Raw genomic sequence first — 23,938 nt, forward strand, 5'->3', positions numbered from 1 at the left:
TAAAGGGGCAGGGTACTTTGTTGGAAATAGCCGTGAGAAAGCTCCTGATTTATGGGAGGTCTTGAACAGCACAAGTACATCCTGTCAGGACCAGTGCAGGAGGCGTGATCCCTCGGCACAGGCGAATCAGATATGCCAGCCCCATGCACTAATCCCCACAGATGCTGGGTCACTACTGTGGATGTTCGCTCACCATGTGGAGCCCTGGCTGACACTACCTAGAGATGCTGCCACTGCTCCCTTTGAGAAATTCCATACTAAATATAAACAAACTTGTTCTCCAAAAGTGCATCCAGTTCTAGACATGGAGTATTAGGAGTAGATCTAATCCACAGATTAGTAACATGACAAAACATCTAAAACTGATTTACAGGCTTAGTGAGGCAAAGGCAGTTTGTCAGTCAAGTGAAGTTCAAGGTGCAACTCCTGTTTTGCTTTGTAAGTGTGGTGAATGGGTGCTGAATAACCTCTAGAAAATAGGGCACAAATGTGTAATTCATTCAGCTACTACTTTTTAGGCATTCAAGGGCTAGTGTAGTGTATTGCACTCCAGAGAAATCAGGGGTGTGTCTCAAGTTAGGAAGCCATGAGGTAGCTCTCAGCTGTAGCTTGGAGGAGAGGGAAGGGACATCAAATTAGCTCTGCAAGAACTGAAGGAGGAATTGAAAACACAGCCCACAGCTCTGAGCTGGGTAATTTGCTTTGTCAGGAAGCAGGATAAATGACTGCCTCATGCTGAGCACTGTGCTGCAGCAGCAAGGATTTCTTTTGGGACCTGAGCAGCTTGCTGGAAGTTGGGCATCCCGTCACCACTGTGATCCATCATCAGGCACTCTCCCAGGGCTGCAGAAATAACATATCTTCCATACACTTCAGACTTCTTTTTATTAAAAAAGCCACAGCTTTCAATTGATACTTTCACACTGAGAGCCGGATATTATGAGGATTGAATGCCTGAAGAGAAGGCATTCAAAGAAAGTATTATTTTACTTTTTAAATGTCATTCCCCGTCTGAGGTGCTGCAGTGAAGACTGCACTCAGGCAGTACTTAGTGGATTGCAACAAAAATAGTGAAAGATCCTTAACTGTAGATATACTTGGTAAATGCCAGTGAAAAAGACAGAACAGGCTTTAGTATTCAATTCCATCCCACAAACATATGTCCAAAGCTACACAGAGAGAGTTTGTGCAGGTCCATTTGAACAACAGGGTTTTGGTGAGGAGGATAAGGAGTAAATGCAAATTAACCTCACATGTCAGCTAATATTTTGATTCCTTCTGCTACAAATTATGGTCTATTGAGACCAAGCTAACACACATCTCTCACTGCCTTCTGTCCCTCTCAGTCAACAGAAATCATGCCATTTTGGCATACTTGGATGTATCAGATAATAAAGCATTATCTCTGCTTAGCTAAAATGTGTGGTCTAAAATAATGATTTTGCAGAAATTTTTAAAGTGTTTTTTAAACTGTGGTCAAGTGTTGGGGTTTTAAAAAAGTGTGGCAATGTAAAACCATGTGTTTATATTCTCCCTGGGTTTTTTTTTTCAAGAAAGTCTTTAAAATAACTGTCTGAGGGTTAAGAACATTTGTTTTAGTTCATACAACACCTTAAAAATTATCTGGAGAGATAGTGGAAGGAAACAAGATTCAAAGAGAAAACCAGATATATTTGAGGCTCTGGAAGAAAATATTAAGTTATTCACTGGTATCTGGATTAAAGAGAACATGCTGGGTCTCAGAAAAGTTGAAGCCATAAATTGACAGACTGCTATTAGCAATATTTGTATTTTTTACTTTCCCAGGGAATGTGAGAAAAAATAACTCATTATTTTGATTCTGACATTTTTGCTCTCAAGTGCTCATGTTAATCCTTGCTTTCGAATATTTAGAATATTCCTTGCCAAAGAAAGTATTATTTTTTGCCAAACCATAAAATGTACTCTAGGACTGCTATGATAACATTTTCAATGTCTCTGTATCATGAGAGATTAGCAAACAGCAATATTACATTTGAGAATGATGAGATTAATCTGTTTCTTGACAACTGAAATTTGTTAGGCTGTGAAAAGAGAATTACTGGTTTTGAGGGCAGATTTCTTTGCACTTGATGCTTCAGGGCCTTTGTACTTTTCTGTTTAAATCATATCTTCATAAAAAGAAAAATAACTGTTTGGTCTCTGATTATTATCAAGCTGAAGTCAGATAAGAAAAACATTAGGATTCTTATGTTCCGTGCGAATATATTTAGAGAGAAAAAACGTGTCAATTATGCTTAGTAAACTGATTCTCAACTCGATTAGAGGTTTTCTTATCTCTAGGTATCTAGTAAATACCTTAATTTGTGTCATGTTACAAATTATGCTGAGAACTCCAATCTTATTTGAGCACATTTCACACAATGATGCACATTTGCCATAACAAATTTTTTTGAAAATGAAAAAAAAAAAAACCCAAACCTGACAATTTTTTCAAACTACCATGATTTTGCTTGACATTTTTCTATCCTGTCCAGTATATCTTTCTTGCTCAACATGAATGTTTAAGGATTATATGGTGGAGGGACAGTGTGGAGATGTGGGAAAGATCTGAAAGATCAGAAAAAGAGGGAAAACACAGTATATTGAAGGACATTACAGGCTGCAGGGAGAAGACTGTGAGATGCGATGAGGCTCAAGAAAAATGTTGTATATTCACTGTATACTGGGAAAAGGTTCTCACCAAGTGCACAGACTGGTGGGGGCAGTTTTGTGGAATGCCCAGTTTTTAATGTATCACCAGTACTGGAAATTATAAACCCCTGAATAATAAGAGCACTAAGAAGGGAAAGACAAAAAAAAAAAAAAAAAAAAAAAAAAAATCAGGGCACAGAGCATTGACAAAACCCAGATGATGTTACTCTAGATTGACAGTTTGACTCAATGGATCAGACCTCCTCAAGAATAAAGATTATCTTCACCGTCATGGTAAAAAGGCAGCTGTAGGGAAAATAGTAAAATCTAAAAGAACTTGCAAAAGGAAAAGAGCTGTTCCAGTTATTCCCTTGTGGAGAGGCTGCCTGTAAGCCAAAGAGCTCTCAAGTGAAGATGATCTGGGGAAGGGACAGCTTAAGCAGTGGGTGTCCTGGGAACCATCTCCAGTCAGACTCCATGGTCACTGAAACAGCCTGTGATCAAAGAGCATGTGGGAAACCAACCCAAAGGCCACTCAGGACAAAGGAACTGCTTTGTTTAGTGCTGGGATCCCTCCATGATGTATTGCCAGGTGGTTGGATTTGGTGCGTGTAAATGATGGTGGCAAGAGAAGCTGCTGGCAAAAAAAATTCCCAGAATCAACTTTTTTAGCAATAACAAGCCTGAATTTGGAACAGCTGAGTACAGATCACCCTGGGAGAGAGAACAAATGGATGCAAATCTTGTTTAAGGGCATTTTTCTAAATGATGGATTAATTAAAAGGCATACTAGGATTTCCTATGCCCAGAAAGAATTTTAGTACAGATGCAGTGCATTCCTAACTGAGGAAGAAGATGCTCCCCTGCCTTAAATGCAACTCTCGGCTTGGTCTTAGCTTTGAAGGCAGAAAAATGAGACCTCTGGAAAACGTGTGTGTGTGTGCATGCATGTTTGTGTGCTGAAACATTACAGACATAAATTAACAGTCTGGCAGCTGATGGGTATTACACATGGTACAAACACCATGATATAGCACCAAAACAGACATGCTTCACATAACACAAAGGCTCTGTATATCTAAAATAGATTCAAATCATGTGAAAGATTTCCTGTGGCTTCTGTAGAAGATTAAAACATTGGTACATTCATAAAAAAATGTGAAGATTTAGCAAAGCAGTGCACCCTGCACAATGACTCTTTGTTTCACCAAGCACGGAGCCTGGCAAAAGAGACACCCTGAAAGAGTATATCCAACCAATTTGGGCCTGGTAGGTGGGCTTCAGCTCATAAAAAAGGGAGCTACAGATCTTAAGAAACATACAATGAAGAAAAAACCTGTTAGCCCTGAGCTAATCTATGAACTAATCCCTCAGTGAGAAAGCAACATTAGACCAAACTTCTAAATCCTGACTGAAAAGAAAAGCTCGATATAGATTAACCACAGAACTTGCCTGCACAAGCTTAGCATGAGGAGGAATGATTTATAAAACAAGAAGGAAGACCACTAATACATCCCTCTCTGTTTCAACAGCATTTAACACATGGATGCAGACCAAATTTTCGAAGCATCCAATAATATTTGATGTTTTAATAGTACTTTTCCACCCATTTGCATTGATCTAATGCTCTGCCATCTCATAGTTCTGCAAACAGAGAGAGGTATATTTTGAGTACATTTTAAATTGCTTTTCTCTCATGTATTCACCCACCCATTTCCAACACACCTGGGGAAATGCAGCCATGGGCACCAATGTCGAATTCTTTTATCCTTGGATTATTAGGGATAAATTTAGGAAAATCATTGCTACTGAAGCCAGACTAAGCATACCACTCAGGATAAGCAAAGGAATTGAGCTAGCCCCCAGGATAACACTTTTCCCTCTCCACAAAGACATCACGTATGTCTTAATATAATGATAGTTAATCCTAAGGTAACTTTCTTGCACTACTCCATGATGCTGAGTCCAGTGAGATTTTAATTAGAGCCAGAGGGTCAGGGAAGTGCTGATACGCTCTAGGCTCCCAGCAGATACTCAGAACTTTGCAGGGTGGCTGACAGCAGGCTGGATTTCCTTCCTGGCACAATTGCTTCTTGTCTGTTATACCTTTAAATCATTTGGAAAATGCCTGATAAGACAACACACAAAATCTATATGCTGAATATCTTCCTTCCATGCTTCCATGCTATGAGATGCTTAGAGCCAAGACCTGCTGCTAGAATGCTGTGGGTCAACAAGGAAAATTCTAAAAGAGGCATTTGATGCCCAGCATGAAAAAGCCAACAGAGCTGCGCTTTGTGGATATTGATTTCTACATTTCATGACCCAACAGTTCAGGTCAGTGATTCATGAAATCTGTAAAACAAGCTCCCTCCCTCCACAAATGTCAGATATATGCAAATCATGCCTTGACTAAGGCAAAGCTGTAGGCAATCAGAAATGTGATTTTTCTAATAAGACACAACCACCATGGTAGACAGCAGTGTGTGAACCAAAGCCCTAGCCCTGGATGACTCTGATCTTGCCATGCTCTTCAAAACATGAACCTGAAGGAGCATCTGCCAAATCATCTGTATTTTTATACTGGGACAGATTTTCATCTAAATAGGTAATCAGTTTTTTATCCTGCATCATAATACCAATTGTTCCCTGCCCATTTCTAGCAGACTCACTGTCCAGTGAAACATGATTTTGTAAAAAATATATTTGGGGCAGTATTCCACTGTACATGCTGAATCTCTCATCATATATCGATGAACTGGTAAAATCAAATCTTTTCCATGAGCTGAGGAGGGAATAAATAATATATGAGCTGTGCTTTCTTATTTTAATACGAAATAAATTAACACAAGCTTACATTACATCTATAGAAGGTCTGTAAGCTATGTGGCTCATTCCTGTAATCATCAAGCATTCATAACAAAACCCACAGTTTTGCATACTTATTATGAAGATATTTTACTTAGGCAGCTCATTAAAGACAGAAAAGAGGACTGCTTTTCTTCATTACTACTGGTATTCCAAATTAATAAAATAGATTAACCAAACAAGTGTGAGATTTTTAATGCTGGACTGAAATCCTGCCATGTAAGAACTTCCAAACAGTATCAGATTAGCTGGATGGCTTAAACACTCTCCAAGAGAGGCCAGAAACAGATACTATGATATAAATGATGCACTAATTTAACTGTCAGTACCGTATTTGTCCTTGACATCATCCTGTTGTTAGCACGTGCAAAACATTTTTAAGAGAATCAGACTAATCTTGAGGAAGTTAAAAGAATGAGATTAATATTACCTAAAAAAAAAAAAAAGATTGAAATCAGCCATTAGCATAAGGCAAAAAAGTAAACAAACAGCCTCAGGGTTGACTTAAAAGTCTACAGATTTTATGAAAATGTCACAGACATTCTTTGCACATCCAGTCTCTGGAGGCTATTGGTATTTCATTGAATAACGGGAATGAGCTGAGGGTCACTGCCAGTATTTGATATACACAGACCCATTCTTGCCCTTCTCCTTTGGTATATATGCAGTGCCATCAGAATTGTGGGCACATTTTCCAATGGCTACCTGAATTTAACATGGAATATTAAGGACTTTAAACACATAATTATTTTTTTTTTCAATCCAACCTTAATTTGCCCCATTATTATAAATTTATAAAGAGATTTTTTCTAAAATTTAATAACAAAACAGAATTAAGATTCCGCACGCATGAAGAAAAGTGTTATTAAATTCAGTTTTCCCAATGCTTAGGCTCTGTCACTTGTGTTACTTCTCAAGACGTTATCCAAAATAATGGGACATTTGGGAGCTATTGAAATTTGCAATAATAAAAGAGAGTAATCTGTAAAAACACGATGCCTTAATGATTTTGCTGTTTAAAATTTCTGTTCATATCTCTTGCACAGAGACCATTTCCTTTACAACAGAATTAGTAATATTTTCAGTGATGCACTTGATAATTCTTCATCTTATCAGATCACACAAATTAGAGACAGCAGTCTACATGAGGAGACCACTTATCACTGCAGAGAGATGAATCCCACCAGGACTTTTCCCACATTTTGCTGTGTAAGACTTTCTGCCCAAATACACAAGAGAAGCAGTATGCAATGTCATATGGAAATCTGCCTCTGAAAGATAGTTTTAACCTCCAGTCACCTCCTGTCTTTGGAAAGTTGTTGGCTGTTTCTGAAAACAGCAGCTGAAGAACACAGGGTGCAGGATGGAAACCTGCATCATGGGGTGAGTGAGCTCAGCTTGGGCTTCCTAAGCCCAGACCTCGCATCTCTGCTAGATCTGCCACCACACTGGCCAGGTGGATTTCCCCTCTGCTGATAGCCCCATGGAGAGGTAATGTGAGATGAACACATTTTTGATTTTCTTTAGAACTGTCTGTTTTCTTCCCTTTCTTTCCTCCCCACCCTCCTTCTCTTCTTTTCCCCTTTCTTTCATTTGTTCCTTTTTTTTTTCCCCTTAACTTTGAAGCTGACATTAAAGTTCAGTGTGTCACCATTTGAAGATGACATTGATACATCTTTCATTGTCTTGTTAGAAAGCTGCCTCCATAAACCAACTGTTCAACTAGAAATACTTCCAAGTGTTTTAGAAATAATTAAAATAGTTCTCTCATTTCTAGCAAGCACAACCAGTAATACTTTTCAAACTCAAGATGGAAAAGAAGAGGCTGTTTACCTATTTTTTAAACTGCCCTTGCATTTTCTGATAGGCTTCAGTGTTAAAAAAGGGAAAGGCATGTGCCTTTGGAGCCATTTAAACCTCAGACAAAATGTTCAATCAGACACACTGCCTCATTTTTACACCATCACCAGCATGTCACTGAGAAAAAATGCAACTTTCTCTGCCAAATGTGGGCAATGCTAAAGAACCATGAAACAAATGCTTACACAGACTTGTAATCCAGGATTTAAGCAATCAGTGTGCTGTAGAGCACTATTCAGCTACACAAACCCAATGAACTTCAGCTTTAGTACTTCTCCTGTAAAAATATACATGAGCATATTGCCACACAGCTGCCTATATTCTTCAGAAAATGTTGCAGTTTCTCACAAAGGACCATGGACTTCAGGCATCGCCACTAGCAAAGGCTACAACTGAGAAGGCTCAACAGCAAAATGAAGTTAAATTTGTTAAGTTCTTGTGTGGGAGATGCTGGAGGAAAAGAGGAGGATGGTGGAGAACACAGGCTGGTCCAATGCTGAACCACCACTGTGGTGTTTGTGGGAAGAAGTGAGAGGTAGTGCTATTTTTAAATGCCACTTTGTGAGTTTTTAAACTCCTTCTCTGCTGCAAACCGTGGCCATAAACCTTCCAGCAGCAACTTCCCCTGTGATATTCTGGACCAAATTCCAAGTGGAATAAAATTATAATCCCTCTATCAACATTCCCCTCACATTTACAACTCCCATTAAATGAGTGGAAATTTGAATTCTTTTTAGAAGGCTCCAATTACAGCAGATTATCATGTTTCCCTCTAATTACTGCATATAAATACATACCATGTAACACAGTTTATTGTACCCTTAGTGTACTTACAGTAAATAGAAACCAATATGCTTCATTCAGCCCATGTATTTTGACACTCACATCAGATTTAGCAATTTGTCTTCATTACAACCCCTTGCACTGTTACTGCCATCCTTCTCAGTGCTTTGCTTGAGCTGTGCAGCAGGAAGATTGATGAAGCTTGTGTATACTGATTTGTGACAAAAGCAGGGCACTTGAGAGGCACTGTTACCATTCTGATAGCACTAAGTTCGCTAAAAATTAGCTGCACTAAGCCAATACTCTGCTCCCCCTTCTCCTCCTCTTCAATTAGGGTACATGACTTGGACCTTTAAAGGCTAAGGCTGCTGTAACATTATTTTTAAACCTATTGCCTTCAGTTTGTCACTTCTGAAGAGATTTAAAGTTCTGACCATGCTTATTAAAAGCTACTTTTATTCTTTAGAGACACTTTGAATAGACAAGTTTTTCACCATGGCAAATGTTAAAAGATATTTTCTGAATGAATCTACAGTGGCAAATTTAAGAGCTATTTTAGTGTTTTGGAGGAACAGATACTATGGATACAATTTTCAAAACTGGCTAAATGTCTGAAGAGCCCACACCACATGTGCTCATCAGGGAGAGACTAAACAGCCTCAGCACTTTAAAAGCACCCACTTATATTCCATTATCAAGAGGATGGAGAGGTCATCTCTTGCTACAGACAATTCATCCCTTCAATCATGAAGTTTTAAAGACTTGCTAGAATTGCACACTGAAGCCTGTAACTCTTCTGGCCCATTCTTTTGCTAAACACAGGTCTTGACACAGCAATTCCCAACAAGCTGAACTGCTCAGTGGTGGGTGCATTTTGCAGACGCTTTCTGTGCTGGAAGCATAAGTAATAAAGCCTCTGCAACAGAGTGTTTAGAAACTGCTCAGGGTAAGAAAAACGTGCTCAGATCCACTTTCTGGGCTAAATGTGCAAGTCAATGAACTGTAGCCTGGATTCAACAATCCTCCCCCCCCATGATGTTTCACATATACACTGGAAAGCAGACCAGGAACTATTCATGTTCTGGACATCTCAGAATCAGCTGACAACACAAAAGGTTGCAGATCCTGCATGAAATGGTTTAATTTTTATGCTTGTTATCGGACCTCCACCACTCCTGCAGCTGTTTGCATAAAATCACATAGCAAAATCACCAGAGTTTGTAAAACTGTCAGCCACATTAGGAGGCATCTACAAAAACTGGGCAGAAAAAAACAGCCAGACTGGTTTTGTGGGTTTTTTTCCATAGCTCAAACTCCACTGGCATTCTCCACTTCTAGCTTCTTCTTTTTAGTAAATTAGTGTAATACAAGAAAAGAAAGGGAAGTGTTTACATGTGTCTACATTTACATAAAAATTATTAGAAGACAACACATATGCAGAAGATGGAGGAAGTAAAAGAAGGAAAGAAGAGGATAATGTATTCAATTATTGAAAGAAAATAAAGCCAAATCATCTGAAACTTGCACCTCATTGGAAAGACATCATTATTCTTGTTCACTTGCAAAGCAAGCAGGTAGCTCTCAGGATTACCTTTCCTCTTTCAGATTGTTATTTAAATACTTCATCCCAACTACAAAATCTTTGAGAAAGTCTATGAAATGGAACAACTGCTTTTGTCTTGCTTCATGTGAGAAAGTAATGTAATCAAGTGGTCATTTTCCTCCTATTTTAGGCAGATCTATTCCATTAATAAGAATCCACTAAAGCAAGAGACCATCCTGTATAAAATCCAGACGTCCAATTTAAACTACAGCAGCAAAATTCTACCTGATAACAAGCACAGAATACAAGTTGCAGCTTTTCAAGGCATTATAAATGTTTCAGAAAAGAATTAGGCCCTCAACTTGAGAGCTTAAAGAAAAAAGCATTGACAATGCCACAACCAATGAAAAACCTGGGAGAAGCAATTATTTTTTTCCCCTCCTTCCAAAATTCCAAAACAAACAAACAAAAAACCGAAACAAACAATACCCAAACAAGATCACCAAAGCAAACAGAAAATCTCAATGATTATAAAGGGGAGTCAATTTCTGACTTCTTCATGCATCTTATGGCTCAGGTTCTAGACATGTTTCTGCACTCCCTTTGGAACAAACTCTTTGGTAAGTGGAAGTCCTGCGACAGCAGCCTGAGGTACCATTAAAAAATCCATGTGGACACAGGTCCATACATCTAAAGGAGAAAGGAAGAAGAAATGCACATCTGACCTGGGCCTTGGTACTCTGCAACAAAATTCTTGTGCAACTTACAGGGAGAGTCACTTAGATTCACCTTTCCTAAGCATGGCAGCCTTAAAAATACACATCCTGTCATTGCTGGTAATTCATGTTTCCTCTGGCACAGACAGGGGCAGGCAGCTCGGGAAGAGCAACTCTAAGCCATCACAGGCAGCGGTCTGGAGATGAGCACACAACTACAGTGACTAACATCTGCTATCTTATTTCACTTCATTTTCCCAACAGCTTCGGTTGGGAAAATGAAGGGTGGGTGAAAGAGGTGGGTGAAAGAGGTGGAAATGATGTTAATAATGAAATTTGCTAAGTAAATACTGGCAGGTACTTATAGGGTACAGTGTTTCCGTCAAAGACAGTCTTATTAAGAACAATTAAAAAGTTGTATCTAGGAAAGGTCTGTCAGTGCCTCACACACACACTGGGCCAAGGGGGGCAAGGGTTGCTAGGTCAAGTACTAATCAGAGCTTTTCAAAGGGAGCCAAGTTTGCGCTCCTTTACACCAGACAGGCTCCTGGAAGAAGGGTATGAAATGAAGCCGGAAGGGAAACACTGTACTACTGGGAAACCACGGCTGTCTCGGCAATTAAGGCCTCCCCAGGGGGTTAATTACACAGAGACAGACAGGCATTTTAGAAAACGTTTCTCAGTTTGCCACAAGAACAAGCACAGCTTGACCAGCCGGGCTCTGGACCGCAGCCTGTGCACGGATGTGCAGCAGGAACGCGCCTCCCAGGAGGCAGCGATGGGCAGTGTTTCAGCAGCAGCTCAAAGGGGCACTTTGACCACCAGGCTGTGTCTCCACCAGAGTCCAACTCCCCACTCACTGTTCCCAGGTGGTCTTCTCCCCACTTCTACAGGACGCCCTGCTCCCGTGTTTCTCTTCTCCGTCGCCTGCCCTCCACTTTACTCCCCATTCACAAGCCTTCAAGCAGTGTATCACACGAATTTCCCTCTACTGCATCTTCAGCCCTCAAAATCTTGCAGATTGTTATTTTTTCAAGCAAGATACAATTCAGGGGAAAGAATATATTAACTTGTATTGATGACTAAAGCTGAATTCTGTAAGTAACTAATTTTTTTCTTTTTGCTATTAATAGTAGCATTCCCCCATCTGTATGGGAATGCTTTGGAAAATGTGTATTTGGCATGTTTCACTGAGATCTCTGAGGCAAACAGATAAATCACAGAATTACAGAATCACAGAATGGTTGATGTTGGAAGGGAACCGTGGAGCTCATCTAGTCCAACCCCTGCTAAAGCATGTTCATCTAGAGCTGGCTGTGTAGGATCACATCCAGGCAGGTTTTGAGTATCTCCAGAGAGAGAGGCTCCACAACCTCTCTGTGCAACCTGTTCTAGTGGTTTGCCACCCTCAGAGAAAATAAGTTTTCCCTCATATTCAGATGGAACTTCCTGTGTTTCATTTTGTGCTAACTTGTTGTTCACCAGGATTACCTGGTCCTTCTCTGCAGAGCAAAGGAGACTTAGAGACCCCAAATTCTGATCAATAGACATACTTCAAAATCAATGTCCATTTCATTCCATTTGTGATCTTCACTGACAGTATAAACTGGAAAGCTTGGAGTTACTAGAACACATGATTACTTTACTAACTTTACAACTCAATAAATCCTAAAAAGGGAAAAATCCTTGTATTTCCCTCCATTTATTTATGACATGGAATGTATAAGAATCTACAGTGAATTATCAAGAAAAAAAAAAACAATTCAAACTTGTACAGTAATAATCAACCCTTCTCTCCTGTGTTCTGCACGAATCAAAATAACTTGGGATTTCTAGCAAATAAAAAACCTAATGAAAATATATGCAAATATATATTTTACTATATTTTGCTGTCAGATAGTGATTGCATTAGGAATTATTGTGTCCAGATGTTTTTTATCTTGTATGGATTTGAAGATAATTTCCTAAAATACATAGTAGGGATGATTGATTATGTGGAACAATATGGTTCTTTTTACTTGTACCAACAGGAATCAAGAATTCCTTACTCCACAAACAGACAAAAGAACAGAGTCAAGGAACTTTTACCCAAAGGAAGAAAAACCCCACAGCATGGTGTACAGCAATGTTAAAGAAAACACGTGGCAAAACCAGTAGTTTACAAGTGTATCACTCCATATCTGAAACACGTGAGCTACTTTTAAAGCGAAACATTCATCACAAGGGCCAAGGGAATGGTTTAGATACTCTTCTGTAAAAGGCACTTTTTAACTTGAAAATTGTTGTTAATAGTCTCAACCAGCGAAAGCTAAAAAAAATCATTGATTCTGATAATGCAGTGAATGTGAAAAGGTCAAAGTTTGCTTTCATCCAAATTATCAGTTCGCACATTAGATCCAAGATGCAAAACTTTAAACCTGTTTAACCTGAGAGACTAAAAATCCTGGCAGGGTTGGGGTCATTCCACCTGCTCTTTAAAAAACATTTTGCTCTGGATATTCTAACTTTCTGTCACGAACAAAATTTAAGAGCTACAATAAAAGACTTAACTGAAGTAGATTAGAGGTGGAAAACAACTGTTCAATTTTTGTTCAGTTTTTTCCTGCTCTTGAGAATTGAAAGATGCTTTATTTCTTCTGTATAAACAGGCAATCCCCAGCTTTGTGTGAGACTGTTATAAATGAAGAGAAGGGAGAATACCACTCTCCTGGAACAGGAAAAAGTGATTTTAAACTACAAAAATCAACTAACCTCTTAACATATATTTCCACTTAAACATACCTCTAAAAAATGTTCTGCTTGCTGCTCCCGATCCAATTTTCTTGACGTTGTGGTAATCAGACCTGTGAAAAAAGGATGATATTTGATTGTGAATACCCATTGAAAAATACGTATCTTTATCAACCTGAATACAAATGAACTTTTAAAACACTCAAAGGGAAAAAAAATCTACTTGAAGCTATATCAGACACAGATTTCTTGACATCTGTCAAGCATTTTATTTCTCAGTCCAACCATTATCACTTTCTGACCAGCAATGAATCTTTAAAGAAAAATGCTGTGAGAAAAGTAACTGAGAAACAGTTAACTGTGTGTCTACAGTTAACATGCTACATTTATTACAGTGAATGAAAAAAATTCACTGAAGAATCACAATTTGTCTTATGATTAAGAGTTTCAATGAATCATTTGCATTTGACTGAAATTCTTCCATAAAAAATCTCATTAAAGATTTCAGAGTTCTCAAACAATTAATGGGATAGGATGCTGATTATTTCCACGCCAAGAATACTTGACAAAGAAGGTTATTTCTGTAATAACTACTTGTATACATAATGATTTCCAAATGTAATCATTCTAATGCATTAAAGGTTTTGTACTACAATTTCATCAATTTGTTCCATGCTCAAATTGAGTCTTTAAAATAATGTACTCTTTTGCATGAGGATGATCAAGATATCTTTTATTTTAAGCAATGTACTTTCATGAATGATTAAACTCCTGTGAGATTTATACCAAGGAAAAGAAAAGGAAACACTTCCAAAGTTCCCTCAAGAAAAATGATGCATATCTTCTAGGAACATAGCTTAGTTTTTTATTTTGTTCTTACTAGAGATTTAAAGGGCAGATTTGGAGTTTCCCTCATACAAAACATTTCTTTGGATAGGAAAATGCATCATGTGCTTGTTTTTTGACAGAGCAACTTTTCCTAGAGATAAAGCTGATTTTGGAGACAATGTCCATGGGCCAAGTTGTTCTCAAGAATTTGTCATCTTTAAGATTACCAAGGGAAACAAGAAAATAAATTCTCCCTGGATGAACTATTCTACCTATTGAATTTATCAGACTAGCCAAGCATCTAAATAAAAATCCATGATGACCCTGAATTCTTAAAAAAAACCTATCAGCAACATCTTACATCTACATAAGACTTCTAGTCCCAGCAGGCTTCTACAGCTACAGCTCCTCATATGCTATCACCTTCTCCTTGGAGGAATCTCTTCACCTATTTTGGTGAAAAGGTGAGAAATATTACTTGAAGTAATGCGATGAAATGAACAAAGGGAAGTGGACTCTGCTTCCAGGATTCCAGACTCGTTACAAGATGTATCAGACCACAGAAGTGACACCCAAGGGGAGGTCACAGAAATCAGAGTGCATCATTACAATTACATGGAATAACCTGGTGCTGGGAAAAAGCTGAAAAAACAAAACTGGTATTGCCTGCATCAAGCAGTTGTAAGTATTCAAAACTGTTACACCATATGGGAGACATCTATCTACTCACTGCATGAGTTTAAACAGAAATGACAGCACAGATGATAAACTGGTGTCATTCACACAAGATCTCCCCATGTCTAAAAAGAACAAAAAGATACAGGCAAGAAATTCCTAATTATGAAAGAAGTTCAGCCCCAATAAATTGATAAAGATTTCAAATTTGAAATATCCCCATTCATCACATGCATAGTCACTATGGATATTTATCAAGCACAACCTAATCACAGTAAGGAATATCCTAAGTTTTATATAATCTTCAACTTCATTCCTAATGTGCCATTGTGAACTCTACCTACTGTCCTCTTAAATAAGAGATCTCTAGCTGTAAATTATAGAAAGTCTCTGTCCCCATCAACTTCTTCAGGCAGAGAAATTCACATTCTTTTTTAAGACCAAGAGCTAACATTTGCAACTGAGTATCATGAACTCTTTGAATGAATAGTACTTGTCTTTCATTGGTAAAACTAAAACTACGACTACTGCTTGTCCTCACAAAACTACTGTTATCACAAAGGAGGCTTTTTGTTTCCCTCTGTTTAATGTAGAGCCTTTTTGACTGCAATAATTGTCAGAGTGCCTTCAGACCTGAATTTTCTTCTAAAAGAGGTATATGAACACATAGCAAGTCTCTACAACAGAACTGCCTGTATTTTAAATGTAGCAGATCTTAGAAGATTAATCACTCAGATTCCACAGCCGATCCTAAGGGCAGGGAGCAGACCATCACCATCAGTTCTGCAGACCTGATTGTGAAGTATGTTGATTGTGAACCATCACAACTGCTTGTTTTTGCTTTAAGACAGCTCTACCTACAACGCCCATCCTGGGCAGTTTCATCAGGCTGTTCAATTAATGTGTAGGAATAATTGTTCCTATGTGTGTGCAATTCCGAGGCCTTTAGTTTCCTCTCCCGTTCTCTGTTCTCACACATTCCTGAAGTCAGGGACGGATCATGCTGTCCAACACTACAGCTCAAAATATGACTACACATAAAAACAGGTCTTAATTACATGGTATTAATATTTATTTAATTATTTTAATGTATTGCCATGGATATGAATCTGGTTCTTTCACATTACAAAACTGTATTTCAAGAAATTATGAAGAGTAGTCATCAAAACTGAAAAAATAAGTACGACAGTTATGTCTAACACTACCCACAGCTTTACCAGTCCAGTCTCAAAGAAATTAATTTCCTGAGTTTTATGAAAACCCTACTGTGTTTCTCCCTCCTGTATTCACTACTCCATGCCACAGATACATAATAATAGCAATATTTAGCAGGATGTAGAACTTCAGTTTCAAGACATTGGGGCAACCGAGAGAAACTTGACTTTGCACAAGAGACCATATCTCAGTTTTAGTTCTTATCTAACTGTATTGAATTGTCACACTCTGCTATGGTGTAAAGGCATTATCTACAGAAAGTACCTCACAGAGAAAAATAAACCCAAGGAAATTATGTTAGGCCGCACTCCTAGTTATGATAGAAAGTCACAAGGGGACAATGATAAAAAATGACCCTTCCCTTTTTTCCTCTCTTCAGTATGTGCTGTAGCCCTTACAGACACAGCCATATGGACAACTCCCCAAAGCCAGCTTGGAAATGGCATGCATTTATCCAAAAAAAGTCAAACCCACTAACAAGTTGCAGAAGTTCTTGCACACCTCTCAAATGGTTTCTCTCAAATTTCCAGGGAAACATCATGGTCTTGCTAAGGGCAGTAGATATTTATAACCGTGATCTTTAAGAACATCCACAAAAGTGAAGAGGAATGCTGTATTCAATAGAGAAGTTATTTACAGTAAAACCATCCAATAACAAACAAGGTTATGTCACTCTCCTCACAGAATTTCATACTTTGCTTTGACTTTGTGAGTTAAAACATCTCTCTCTTCATCCTGGCACATCTGGTCCTCAGACCATATAAACAAGTTGTTTTGTTAAACTCCAAAACATTGCTTGACCCAGTATTTCAGCTTGGAGATAATTTGCTATATAAAACCTTGGAGGTCTTACACACCTTGCTTTTCTATGATACCTGTCACTTTTGCTGTTGGAGTATTTTTCCCATCTTAACAAATAAACAATTATTGTTCTACTCCTGTTACAGAGTTTGGAAATGCTGGAAGGTGAACAAGTTCACTCTACACAACATGTCCCATAATACTGCAGGACATAGTCACAAGTCCCAGCTGACACTGACATGGCAACACCACTCCAAAACCTCACTGTACACTGGATAAGATCATCACTGTCTCCCAAATCATTCCCCTGTAAAAGGAAATTCAGCATGTAGATGGAGAAGAAACGGCAATGTTTTTCATCTCATCACTATAATGTGGATGGAACAACCAGATATGTAGGGTGGGCAACAAGGCAGATCTGCCTTAGTGCTCAGATGCAGTCTTAGTGACACAGAAGAAAGAACAGGACCAACACAAAAATCCTGACAATTTAGTCAATACATCAGCCTATACAATCTTCAGCCAATGCATCACCTTGCAAACAAATCACCAGTTAAAAAGGGTCAGATGTGTGATTGAGACATTTGAGCAACACTTAGCATTGATGTTTAGGATAATGCTTTTAGCACATTGCAATGTGCTGAAGAAAGGCAAAGTCCATCAGAAACAAATCAAAACGCACCTGAGTTACCTTGCACTTGCAATTAGTGAAGCCTGAAGTTACTGGAGTGAAAATGAAGAAATGTAACTTAATAGCAAACAGTGATAGGTCTAATGTCATAGGAGTAATGCCAGGCATGTGTGTGGATGAATACATGTGTGTGTCTGGATCACTGAACATGACATAAAATCAGGAACAGTTACAAATTCAACAGCATGACTAATGCTTTATAATTTTTTACATTGTTTTTTTTGTAGAATTTGATGATGATCAAAGTGAAGGATTTAATCCATGCTCTGCCTTCAGTTAGCTCTCGTTTCACAGAAGCGTGCTCACAGAAAACCTCTGCATGCCTGTGTGTGCTGAAGTAGACAGACAGTGCTGTACAAATACATATATACTGCATGTACAGTCAAATATTAGACTATGGATATGCATGTGTGTGACATTTTGCATCTCCCCCATAAGCTGAATATTAAAAGTTATCCTAAAACGCACGTATTTACAGAGGTATCTTTAGCTCTAAGGTTTACTGATGTTCATTCTTTCCATATATATGTGTTATTTGAAGTGGTTTTGTTGGAAACAAATTAATTCATTAATTCAAACTTCTTCTGTGGACTTGGACACAGAAGAAAAATTCATAAGGGGCTGTTAAGTGCAAAGGCTATGGCAGAGGAAATCTTGAAGCACTGGAGAGCTTGAACAGCATTACACAGAGGGAAAAACTGCTCGGGCTTTGCTGCTTCTGATGCTTATTCTCTACACATCCAGAACAGCCCATGGCTGTAGGTGCGACAGTAACTAAACTGACCCTTGACTTAGAAGAAATTCGCATATTTTCAGTACTATGGCACTTAGGGACCAAAAATTAGGTTTCCACAGGCTATTTTTGGACACAGATTGAATTTCCCTAATATGGCTGTGAAGCCAAGTAGAGTTCAATAGCCTTCTCCTTATGAAATTAAATTATTTTCATTCAACCTGTGGATGGATAACCTTACCTGAGCTGTTTCCTGAAGTACTGCTTAAAAGATAACAGAATCTGGTATGGAGAGACAGCATATTTTACTGCTATCTCTGGAAGTGCTGCAAATTTTATAGTATAAAGAATTTTTTTTTTTTTAAAGAAATTCTGAAGTACTCCTTTATTGATTTCTCATTCTCAAACTTTGTTTAGGTGAAATATGAAAGAAGTGTAAGACAGGTAACAAGCAGGCTAAAGTAAAAGAAGCCAAATAATTTTGTTTTTGTTTTAAGCTGAAGGCTGAGTGTCTTCATAGATAGGAAGCTGAGACAGAAAGCAACATTATCCCCTTCCCTGGCAAAAGATTAATAGGATACAATCTACTGCATGTTTTACTGTCCATTATTAAATTTTTTTCCCTGCTCTGCATATCCATAAAAACCATTTTATTAAGAAAATGCAAGTGGGGGATGGATGGGTTGGAAGCGTAACAAGGGACTTCAGGTTATTATGCAGGGTTCAAACACAACCTCAGAACGTGCTGCCTGGCTCCAAGTCATAGCAGTACATGCTTTACACCATTCCCACTCGCAGTGCAGTCAGGATCTTTGCCTGGGACTCCCAGGCAGCACAGGGCCACACATGTCCCGTGCACACACACACACAGATGGTCTGGATGGATTAGCCGAAAGGAAATCTTCCTCATCTGAAAGATTTCCAGACCCTCGGTGATGAGGGAAACTTTCTCCTCATTCAGATATTGATCCTCATCTTCAAAGAGAACCATTTTGAAATGAAAAGAAGAATATGAAATTAGACACCTTTCTCCACTGAGTTCTTGTGCCCTGTGAGATGCTCTGAGCATCCTGCAGCACTGCTCCTATCCTGTCACAGTCCAAAGTGGATGTGCTTCCCAGTCTGCCTTTTTAAAACACCGTAAGGAACAAGAATACAGAAAGAAAACCTCAAGAAGATATCAAAGGAAACATTCTGTAGAGTTAACCTTGAAAGTTCTGCTTGGAAAAATAATGCCTTGGGACTGCTTGCTAGAAATAAAGGCCTTTTAACCCGACCAGTTAAACAGACAAAAGGAATAAGTAAAACAAACACTGTTTTTCCAAAAATGTTCCATAAATTCAGTGACTGGTTATACACACTGCTCATTCACCAAAGCCGCAGGGCTGAATCGGGAGAAATTCATATGGGAGTTTTTGGGTTTACTAGAAATCAAAAATATTTATTAACATTAGACACAAAGGTATGAACACAGCCTCTGCACGCATTTATGAACACAGAAGAGAGTACGCAGCTGCTGAGAAATACAGCCATCAGCTGTCAAATGTCCCACTATTCTTTGAAAGTAAATTTAAGTCTTTAGATGGATGAAAAAAAAGGGAGCCACAATAAATAGCATTAGGATTTGCACTATATATTCAGGAATGTAAAACTATCGCGTATTTCTAACCATAGAAATGTCGAAATGAATAGCAATAACCAGGGTAATTCTATTATCCACAGGCAGCGAGAGGCATTGTAAACACTCTAACAGCACATTCATCTCCTGCAATAAATTAGGGATCGACAAAGCAAAATTGAATTTCAAAGATAAATGGTAGAAAACGACATACATTTTACTTGGAGATGTAAACAAACATATCATTTTATATAATTACACATGTAAACCTCTAATTTAGAAAGACTGTATTCTGATCTAAATGAATGATACTTCATTGAACAAGAAAGAGAACCCACCAGGCGAGCCTGTGCAATTACGTGGAGGACTGCTGCTTTATTGTTTTTCCTGAGGTGACAATGAGAGTGGAACGACCTTTTTGAAACAAGCTAGGTATAAAAAATGATTGCTTTTTAAAAACAGTTACATTTTCTAATGCATGGTTACTTCTGAAAAAAAAACCCCAGGAGAAGCTGAAGCAAAACCTTTTTGTTCTTTCATTGTCCCTTCTGTCTCTCGTTAAAGAGTTCCATCAGCTTATTGCTGAAAATATCAAAACTCTGAACAAAATGCACAGCAAACATTCACTTCAATGAAGATTTTGGATTACGCTTTCCTTTAAAGGCAGATCCTGGCTTTTTTTGTTCCTAGAATATGTTTAAAGTGACAATATGGTGTGCCAGTCTGTTCCGCCTGTAAAACAGGGGACTCTAGAGGGACTCCCTTTCATTCTTTAAAACTCAGCCAGTGCAGTCCTCAGGAGCTGCAGGCAAAGCCACTACACTTTTCTAAATGTTCTTCACTTGTGGAGTACCCAGGTTTTCTGGTCTGTGTGTTTCTCCTGGAAGGTTATTTGCGAACACGACTGTTGAATACCCTGGTTTCCAGACTGCATTTATGAACAATTTGCACCTTCATTTTGGTCAACTAAACAAGACAAGCTGTATTGGCTCCCTCTCACCTAATGAATTTGCCATTACCTTCCCTGCATTACTGTTCCAGCCTTCCTTCCTCCTAAGCCTGATGGATGGAGAGCACTGTGCTCCAGATAACATCTACACAGCCACACTAAAGCAGCCTAACTACTGATTCCTGTGGATGCATCTAGCAGGGAGCAGCAATCTTGGATTAATCCTCAAATACACTGTTTAGTTTACTTCGTTAATGAATTTCTACTCTTCAAACTCCCAGAGATCCTTTCTCCTGTTTTTTTTTTCTTTTCCCCAAACCCTATGGTTTGGATGATGCCTTCCAACTCTGGATGAGAGCAAACTCCCTCTCTTGATGCCAGCACCACTGAAGAAACCACCAAATAAGATCATTTGTCTAGCCAATACTTGACATAATCTGTTAATGTATGCCCTTCAGCATGCAAATTCCTTATTCAAGACTCATCATTTTTATTTCCTCTTTAGCCAGGCCCATATGCAATATAAATTCAACAATTAATCTCCAAGTCCTCGTGCCTCATAAATTCTGCAGTGCAACCGTATCAAATGCATTACTGAAGTCCACGTAGATGACATACAAAGTATTTCTTAGAACATCATTTATCTTGTCCATGACATCAAGATAGGCTGATACTATTTACTTCTAGTAATCCCATGACCACTGTTATCCTGCTTTCTATTTATTTTCATGTTTTTAATTATTCTGTCCTTCAGAATATGTTTGAAAACCTTGCAGTTGACAGAGGTCAGACAAATAGTTCTGTGACTGCAAGGCTTATTTCTTCACCCTGTCTTCCTGCTCTTTGCTGCTGACATTTTATTTGTTATCTCTGAGCTGCATGGCTTAAATCTCAGATTTTATAATATCCCTCAGTAGTTACTTGTTACAGGAGTTGTATTTAAAGTGCCAATTCTTTCACATTTCTGGAGTAGAAATTATCATAGTTATTCTTACTTGATATAAGAGTGATAGCAGTGAGGTATGTCTGGCCAGGAAGAAGCCAAATCCAAATTTGCTTTGGACAGCAGGACAAGGTCTGCAAAGGTTGCTGTACCAAACCACAGTCACCACCTGACTGTGGTCACTTTGGACTGGAAATAGCTTCAGGCATCTCAGTGATATGCTCCTTGAACTCATGTGGGATGAAACTCAAAGTGCAACCCAAAATGCTTGCCCTCTAAAATAATCCCTCAGGACCTACCCTTAAGATTGCAGACACAGTCTGCAGTCCACAGCTGCAATATTTAAATGGTAATATTCAATGTGCCCAAGCTGCTCTGGCCTCTGTAGCACAACTGATGAGCAATTTCTCGGCACTGTCATCGTTGCCTGAGTCATCTCTTGGGGCTGGGATGCTCTGGAACAACTGAGCAAATGCCCTTGAGGGACTCTCCCACACAGGCTTAGTGCTTCTAAAACACTTCACAGAGAATGCTTTGTAGGATAAGAACGTTTTCAAGTTTAAATCCTTTATTTAGGCTCAAACAAATATGGAAGAATAGAAATAGCACTCCTATCTTCTTTTGCTTTCTTCCCTTCAGAAGTGCAGTGCCACCTAAAAACCCAATTGCTAATACGATGCCTCAGCACAGATTTTAACATCTCCCTGCATTGCTTCCATTTTCAGGGAGAAATTACAGAATTCTATTTGGGTTATAATTAACATATCATTATTAGTGGCAGGAATAGCTATAAATATATCTAACTGGTGGCTAGCTTAGTAACCAGCACACATCATCATTAAACAATTTTAATTTTTTTGTGCACAAAGGCCTTGTAATTCTGCAAAAGCAACGACTGATCCTAACTAGACTCTGGATATAATTTATGCTAATTAATTTCACTGTTTGCAGGAATGAAGACTTATATAATATCTGTGGCAGGGCTGGTGGTGTCACTTTCAGTGGAAAGGTTCTATGCAAATATTCTGCACCTTGGGTGTGGATACATGATGAATTCTTGTTCGATCTCTTTCTCTGGCATATTATGACAAAAGAAGGAAAAAAGAATAATAAAAAAGTCTCCAATGTATGCTTTGTATAAGATAGGCCACAGCATGATGAATTCCTGGTATTTTCCCTTCTCAGTTGTGGAGGAGGTGTGGAGGGTGTGCAGGGCACAGCTGTCAGTTTCTCCCCCTACTCTACACACCCTCATTACCTTTTAAAGAGAAGTGATTTTGCATTTTTCCCTCAACCAAGCACTGTTCTTGACAATGGAAAAATAACACCAGCTTTTCCCCTGAATGTGTTAAGAACAAAAAGGTGCTGATCTCTCATGACCATCAATTGTCTCCAGCTCAGTAAAGCCACAGTGCTGGGAGAGTGGTGCCTTGTGCTCCCTGCAGATTCCCCAGGTCAAGTCAATCTCATCTTCATCTCTAATAAGAAAATGATTCATTGGCAAGGTGATCTTGCTGATTTGGAGGAAGAACACAGAGCTGAGGAAAGAAGCTTCACAGAGAAGATATATGGCCCTCTTTCATGACATGCAACTCACACTCAGCACTGTCAAGATCTGCTGCCCTTCCCATGGTGGTCTCCTGCCTGAGAAACCATACTGAGACACCTCTGTTAGATTTCCTGCTCACCCTCTGTCTTGGTCTGTAACCTCATATGGGACATTTTCTGTCTCTGTGCTTCAGTTTGCCCTCCCATAAAACTGGAATAATGGATACGTTTCTTTGTAAAGTGCATTGTGACCTAGAAGGAAAAAAGTTATTTCTGTAAGATATTATTAACTAACAATATCATAAAGCTCAGCTATAACAGCACTAAGCATTTTCTAGAATTTGCCATTTCTTTGCTTCTCTGAGCATGGATTTATAAACTGTTATCAAAGAGTAAAATACAGTACTAGGTGTGGCCCCCACATCAGTGGCTCAGCACATCATAAACAGCAAAAAAGCACAGCAAAACTAGAACAGGAACAGTAGCTGCTTTTCTCTGTGAAGCCAGCCCAGTGCCCCAGCCTTGTGAAACAGCTTAGTCCTCTGCGTAAATCCAAGTCTTCTTAGATGCCTCCCTCCTGCACAGGTCCCTTTTAAAAATATGATCGATATGGATGAAACAGGAATGGAAATGTGTATGTGTGAAAGCACTCAAAGAAACTACAGTCAAGTTTAAAGAAATGGTCTATACTGCTAAGCCAAGGAGACATTTGGGGAACATACTGTTTACATCTGGGCACACAGCTCTGATAAGGTCCCAGCATT

The 23,938-nt window shown here is 38.8% G+C and overlaps 1 protein-coding gene across 2 annotated transcripts in view; it reads right to left on the bottom strand.

Moving 5' to 3' along the window:
- FAT3 (FAT atypical cadherin 3) overlaps positions 1–23,938 on the bottom strand; it is a 401,816-nt gene that overhangs the window by 124,375 nt on the left and 253,503 nt on the right. The window contains exons 6-7 of one of the 2 annotated variants that reach the window (XM_069015500.1): positions 13,225–13,286; positions 13,068–13,150 (exon numbers count right to left, since the gene is read on the bottom strand). In XM_069015500.1, the coding sequence (XP_068871601.1) occupies positions 13,118–13,150; positions 13,225–13,286 (95 nt within the window). In that variant the 3' untranslated portion in view covers positions 13,068–13,117. Of the gene's footprint in view, positions 1–13,067; positions 13,151–13,224; positions 13,287–23,938 lie in introns of those variants that run through there. The other variant, XM_069015510.1, reaches the window with a different exon arrangement.

The sequence above is a fragment of the Aphelocoma coerulescens genome, chromosome 1, assembly GCF_041296385.1.
Source record: "Aphelocoma coerulescens isolate FSJ_1873_10779 chromosome 1, UR_Acoe_1.0, whole genome shotgun sequence".
Classification (NCBI taxonomy): domain Eukaryota; kingdom Metazoa; phylum Chordata; class Aves; order Passeriformes; family Corvidae; genus Aphelocoma; species Aphelocoma coerulescens.